General features: G+C 35.7%; 1 protein-coding gene across 8 annotated transcripts in view; it reads right to left on the bottom strand.

Moving 5' to 3' along the window:
- Positions 1-2,328: 2,328 nt before the first annotated feature.
- Positions 2,329-7,015, bottom strand: part of LOC136347147 (ELAV-like protein 3) — a 29,854-nt gene continuing 25,167 nt past the window's right edge. For 6 of the 8 annotated variants that reach the window (XM_066296873.1, XM_066296874.1, XM_066296872.1 and 3 more), the window contains 3 exons: positions 4,574-4,612; positions 3,882-4,113; positions 2,329-3,799 (listed from right to left, as the gene is read on the bottom strand). In XM_066296873.1, the coding sequence (XP_066152970.1) occupies positions 3,475-3,799; positions 3,882-4,113; positions 4,574-4,612 (596 nt within the window). In that variant the 3' untranslated portion in view covers positions 2,329-3,474. The remainder of the gene's footprint in view (positions 3,800-3,881; positions 4,114-4,573; positions 4,613-7,015) is intronic. The other 2 variants (XM_066296877.1, XM_066296880.1) reach the window with 1 other exon arrangement.

Below are 7,015 nucleotides of genomic sequence, written 5' to 3'. Positions count from 1 at the left end.
TTAAAACAAGAATAGCTTGAATCTCACTGGTACGATCGTGTCAAAATAGTACACCCTACCTTGTGGTACACACGGTGTTACTAAAATATTTGGACGAACTTTGAGAGCTCATAGAATCCGCCAAACCAAGAGGGGCACATCTTATAAATAAAGTTCGACAACTGTTTGGTTCGTGCCCTAAGGGGTATTGGAATAAAAAAAATTGAATTTGAGATGATATTTGGAAAACGGTTATTCTAAATACTTTAAAACTCGGAGCATTATAGTGTGAATCTCTTTTGTACATAAAAACAGCATTTTTTAAAAATCGTTTCTTAAAGAAATGTAACAACTTAGTCAACAAAGTGAAAAGAACAATGGCGCTCAAATTATGACAAAAACAACTTCATTGGGCCGCTGAATCTGCACCAATGAGTAAAATATTTTGATATTTAAACGTCTTAAACGTAAATTATATGTATTAATTGGAAATAGTGCCCCGAGATTTTCTTGAAAATCTGTTTAAACACATCAATAAAATTCGATTTTTACTTTAACTGACTTAAATGTGTCTTTGGTCTCGGCCTAATTTTCTTTACGAAAATGAATAACGGAGATGAATACTTTTGAAATTAAGGCACTATACAGCCCAAAATACGTTAGTTAAAATATCAAGAGGCATATTGAATATCGTCGCCTCTTTTAATGTAGACTTTATCCGCTCGTTCACTAGCTGACTGACCCTACGTAAAAATGTTTAATGGCACACAGGTGAGTTTCTTTTATTTTTTATTTTTGCACTGAATTAGGATTTTTACGATATTTAATACTTTAGATTCCAAGTTGGAGTCCGATATTAAAGATTTTTAAGTTAGGTCAGTTGGGGGATGCAACCCACATTACAAAGAACTCCTGAGTAAGATCTCCCCCTCGATATCCCAATCCTTGTGTGTAAACCTAATGGGACAAACTTCATTCACGCATTTTTTTAACTGTTTCAATTTGGCTGAACTATCTCGTTCTGTCTTTCAACTCGTAATATTTTCACACAAACAATATGTGGATGGAGTTTTGCCCATTACGCGAAGACTACCCTGTTTAGGGATTCCATAATAATTAGTTTCCTACGTACTAAGTAAAGAAATCAATAAACCCAGGTCTGCTTGTAGCGTTTTCAGCAATAAGTAACTAACAAGTAAATACATACATACATATATACTTATTATCTACATATATATGTATATATATGTATATCATTATAGCGAGAGGGATTGCTTATGTTGGGTCCATCATTCATCGAATTCCAAGTCGAATAATTTCTATGCCGATCCTATTTTTAGGCAATCTGATAGAGTTCTTTTACAGTCTGGAACTACATATAATTTATTAGGTAGCAGATTTCTTCAATTTCGATAAAACAACCTAAAAATGTATTCGGTATGTCAGCTACTATTTTTAGAAGTTAAATTTAGATTGCCTAACTATAGGAAATTAATTTCGCAACACGGGCAAGCTGCAAGCGAATACCGGGATGGTTATTAAGGACGTCCCTAGTAGGTACATATCGTGCATGTTTGGGCGGGAGTACCTATATGCTCGAATGACAAAGACAAATAAATTTGACAAATAATTATTACCTATATAATGTTTTGTTTGTAGGTAATTCGAAAATATGCAGTTGTTGAAAGGCCAAGAGGAAGCAAGTTACCCTGCTTACCATCCTTCGTTATGCTCATAACTAGTATCAAACACCTCTTAGGTTGATTAGATATAGTATCATATACTTAGCAGTTCACTCGGTTGATTTTCAACGTTTGTATATAAATTTACCTATTTATTTACAGTTTCGTAAATCTGATGCGCTGTTTGTCGATGACGGTGTGCGTTAGCCCGTTTGTTCGGACTTTTTCATTTACAGTTCTAGAACTATCAAAGTTGGCAATATGTGCAACGCGAAATTAAACATGTTCGCTACAATTATTTTTAGCACCGTGTTTTCTGGAAATCAAGACAAGAGTATAATATGAAGTAAACCAATATTGATGTTACAAAGGCAAATATAACAACACGTATTGAATCTGCCATATGTGTAAATAATTTTTTCAGTTAAATCCATTTCAATTTTGAAGTCTTTTTACCGTAGTATGTACTGTTTACAAAAAGTGTGGTAGTGACTGGCCAGTCTGTGATTTTATTACCACAATCTTTTCTGATAGACGCGAGCGCCTGCGTAATAATTTTGCTTTTATTTGTGCAAAGCTAAAAAATAACTGTAGGTATTTGGTTGCCTATCGATGCCACCAGCTAAAAATGCGAAACACAACTGGGAAGTAAGAAAAACCAAAGAAAGCCAGAAATTATAAATAAACTTTAATCGATATTCTGTAGTGTAAAACGGAAAAATGAGAAAATAAAATAAAAAATAGTCATAAAAGTGAAACTAAACTAATAAATTATATAAAGAAATAAAAGATAGATCCCGTGGAGACGAAAAACAAAAAATGAAAATGAAACAAAAGTAAAATAAAAACGAAAGAAAAGGTTGTTGTGGCCTTGCCAAAGCACTGTTATCGGCGTGAATGCAGACACTCAGATAAAACGAATCGATTTTCTTAAAATAAATAAATAGAAATTGAAATTATAGCGAAAATTGTCAAATGAACACAACACACTATACGTGTGGGCCGATGAGTAGCTTCGACCTGTTGACTTATCCCGACAATTCGGCAAATCAACGTTAGAAGAGTAGCGAACTTCTAGATCAGAGAATCGCGGTTGCCCACCGACCCAAAACTGGAAAACAACGTTCAGCGACGAGGGCGATTACTATTTTACCAGTTATTTACGAGTCAGTCTGCGCCTACACGGCACTAGAACTATGAAGCTACCCTATCACAAAGCTATAGATGACGCCCTCGACGCAGCACGCTGCTTCGAACACAAATTACGACGACATTAAGATGCGGAACAGACCACCGAATTAGGTGCGCACGTGAATTCGGCGGCTAAATTCCGGGACTAGCAAATACACAAATTTAAACACTACCTTTTAAATACATAAATTACTACAACACCTAAGGCATAGGTACATCGAAATCAATAGTAAGTAATCAACTGCATAAGAGGTACCTAGCAAAATACTATCCCGTAAGCAACAGAGCGTAAGAATTGCGTCTTTCGTTCCACACAAACGGTATGGCACAGTCATTACAAATTTACTAATAGTTATTGAACGTCGAACCGCTCAATGTGCTTAGGAAACGCGAATGCACTTCTGACTAGCTTCGTATTTTTTTAAGTACTAGAATAAACGGGGGACGCGCCAACAGCGCCCCCGGGCCCCAATACCACCGCGTCTCCGCACGTTCCGCCACGTCAAATTGCCTAAAAATCATCGAGTCATCGTCCCGAAAAAGAAAATGGAATAAGTTAAAACGGCGAAATGTGTCGGAGAGGCGTCTCGACGCGTGTAAATATCTAAAGCGAATCATCGCTTCATGTCGTTTTACTTTTGTTTGTTTTGAAGCTGACCTGGAGTACTCGATTGCCAAGCGTGTAACCATTCAAAGATTGGATAGCTACCACAGCCTCGTCGTAGTTTGTCATCGTGACGAATCCAAATCCCTTGCATTTGTTGGTCTGTAGATCCCTGATCACTTTTACGCTTTGCACAGCTCCGAACGGGCCAAATAGCTGCCAGAGGACGTTCTCCTCTGTTTCTGGAGCCAGATTGTACACGAAGATGCACCATCCAGATCCGTTCATAGCGTTTCCGGGTAACATGGAATTCGCCAATAGGTCGCCCGCCAATGGAGAATATCTGAAACGTATCGATTCATATTCTGAGGGAGATGTTGACGTCGAGAGAACGAGAAATAGGTTCAATAACGACCGGAACTTACCGAAATCGTCCAGTAGGGTGGTGAATAGGTCCAGCAAATCGTCGGGTGGCTTGAGGTGTAAGATAAGCAGCCAACGGTGGAATGGCTTTATTGTTATTGCTGGGATTGTTTGCAAATTTTACGGTGATAGGTTCAGTAGATCCCTTAGGAATGGTACCATTTAATTCCTGTATCGCCCTCTCGGCTTCCATGCGCTGATCGAATCTAATGAATCCTACTCCTTTGGAAAGGCCTATTATAAAGAATTGTCTTGTTAGATCGGTTTGTTCTGTTTAAGCACAGTGCCACGTTCTGCTGGAGCGGAGCCGTGCTTTGGCGACGAGAATACACTATGGTCTGTAAATGTGTGTATAAGTCAATGTCGTGTAGTGATTGCTCTGTTCTTTATACATAAAACTAAACGAAATCAACGAAAATATAAAGAAAGAAATAAAATGGCAACATAAATGTGTCATGCTTAATGTAAAATCAAAATATATCGCTAAAAAAAAATATTAATTTAAAATCACTTTCATGTGTTCGTCAATTTTGGGGCAGAGGGGTGACGTTGGAGCAAAATTTTACATATACTCATTATCACGAACAATTTTTATCAATTAACATTTAGAGCGAAAAACAGAACAACCAAAAGTGGGTTCGTATTGGTGGTATGGTGTTCAGTTGGTGTTAATGGTAGAAAGACAGGTACGTACCAGGTAAATTTTCTCCGGCCCCCGAGACAAATTGACGTACTAGGGAAAAGAAGAAAAACGCAAAATGTAGGTCACAGTAAGACAACTAATGACGTAAATAACAGTTGAAGACTGCACCGTTGTATCTCAACCTCAGTAGCAATTGAATTCAACATAAATATTGGAGAATAAGGAAAAGTGTAGCTACTTGACAGTGGACATACATGAGTGAAGTCTAAAACCGTTTTAAATAAAAACAAAAATATATCAAGGCCAAATTCAACAGTAACACGAAATGAGAAAAGTAAAATGGACAACCCAAAGCTACGAATTCAAATAATAATAAAATAACACAAACTTTTACTGATTATTGCATAATCAATAAAACGTATATTAATGTATATTGTATGTATGTTACTGTGATAGTGGCATTTTTATTCTAAATAAAGCAAACGTTTTTATTAAAATCGTATTTAAGAAAGTGTACAAGATGTTCAAAGCCTGAACTCTCACTGGTCTACATTTCATATTTTAACAGAGACACGTCGTGATTTTGAAGAGGAATTCAAAGTTATGTTCCGACATCGTGTACGTTCAGGTGAAGTAGGCAGATAAATGTCATAGGAAGACTTCTTACTTGATCATCTCGTACAAATAAAAATATTTGCTTCAAAAAATTCTATTGAATATACAGGGTCCGCCTCTAATACGTAGATGGATTATTGCTCCTAAATGCAAAAAGACATTGTCTAAATTTCACTTCGGTTATCGATAGCTGTTCACTGTGTTAATTTCAAAACGGTTTAGATTTATAGAACCAAACATATATTCAGCATAGAAACGGCACTTGGCTAAACGCCTGAATACGTTCTTAATAAACTAACTATACTTATACCTGCTGCCCCACCCCTTCCTGTGGAAGCAGTGAAAGTAGCAACTTTAATTCTGTTTCAAAAGGAAAAGAAATTAATTCCGGACTATTTAGAATTATGCAAAATTGTTACAAACGATTAAAAATATGTTCAACTAGTTTCAAATGGTAACTGCGCATATTTCTAACGGTTCGAAATCGGTTTTTCTCTTTATTGGAACAGACCTTTCATTTTGCTACAAACAACGTGTTTATGAATATGGTTCTGTGCGGGTCCTATTAGCATTGTGTTTTGATTCGACTGAACTTTCTATGATAAACGCATTCCATAATTATATATATAGGGTGGTGACATAAAGTTATTTTTTAATTGGGACTCCTTTATACAGGGTGAGTCTTAAGTAATGGGACACAGAGCAACGATGGATTTATGACATAAAAACAATGCAATATAGCTAAATTTATGTTATACCAAAAGTTGATAATAACTAAGATACAGGGTGCCAAAGTTGAAAAATGAAATCAAATTTTCTTTAATATCTCTGGAACAGTTCGTGCTAATTTTACGAAATTTCTTATATAGGGGTTTTTGGAGATGATCAATTCAAATTTATCGACGATTTCGGTGTATCTTCTAGAGGGTGCCACAATCGACAATTAGGAGTCATTTAAACCATTTAAACTTTTTTGTGCCACGGCGTATGTCATTTTGTCCTCATAAAATTTGTTCCCCTATTTTTTCTAGTTAAAAAAGTTATACCTTATTGGTGTCGCTAGGAGCAACGGTTTTCGAGAAATTCAATTAAATAACTTAAATTCCCATTTTTTCTACTTGTTGACATGTAACAACATAATTTTTTTGTATTGTTAAAAAAGCACAAAGATTATATGACAACAATTTAATACCGTAGTTGGTCTTCTATTGATATATTTATTTAAGCTCCAAACGAATATTTTAACAATAACTAAAAAAATTAAAAATTAAACATATCTCCCTGTGACAATAAATGTTCGACGTGTCCACCATTTACTTGGATACATTTTGCAATTCTTTTACAGAACGACCTCTTTATTTTAAATAGCAATTGTTCATTTCGAAATAATGTAGCTGCATTTTGAATTTTGTTTCATAATTTTTCAGGTGTATTTATTGTATTTTGGTAAACGGAAGATTTCATGTAACCCCATACACAAAAGTCCATAGGATTGAAGTCGGGACTCCGTGGGGGCCAGGGTATTTCAAATCCACGTCCTATACAACGATTGGCAAAACGTGTACTTAAGAAATCCTTCACTGGACAGGAAAAATGTGCGGGTGCGCCATCTTGCAAAAAAACATTACTTGCCTTAAATTCAGAGGCACATCATCAAGAAGGTTCCCTAGTTAATTTTGGAGGAACTCTAAGTACAGAGTTCTGTAAAAGAATTGCAAAATGTATCCAAGTAAATGGTGGACACGTCGAACATTTATTGTCACAGGGAGATATGTTTAATTTTTAATTTTTTTAGTTATTGTTAAAATATTCGTTTGGAGCTTAAATAAATATATCAATAGAAGACCAACTACGGTATTAAATTGTTGTCATATAATC

The sequence above is a fragment of the Euwallacea fornicatus genome, chromosome 26 (assembly GCF_040115645.1).
Source record: "Euwallacea fornicatus isolate EFF26 chromosome 26, ASM4011564v1, whole genome shotgun sequence".
Classification (NCBI taxonomy): domain Eukaryota; kingdom Metazoa; phylum Arthropoda; class Insecta; order Coleoptera; family Curculionidae; genus Euwallacea; species Euwallacea fornicatus.
This window is presented reverse-complemented; position numbering and strand designations above follow the sequence as displayed.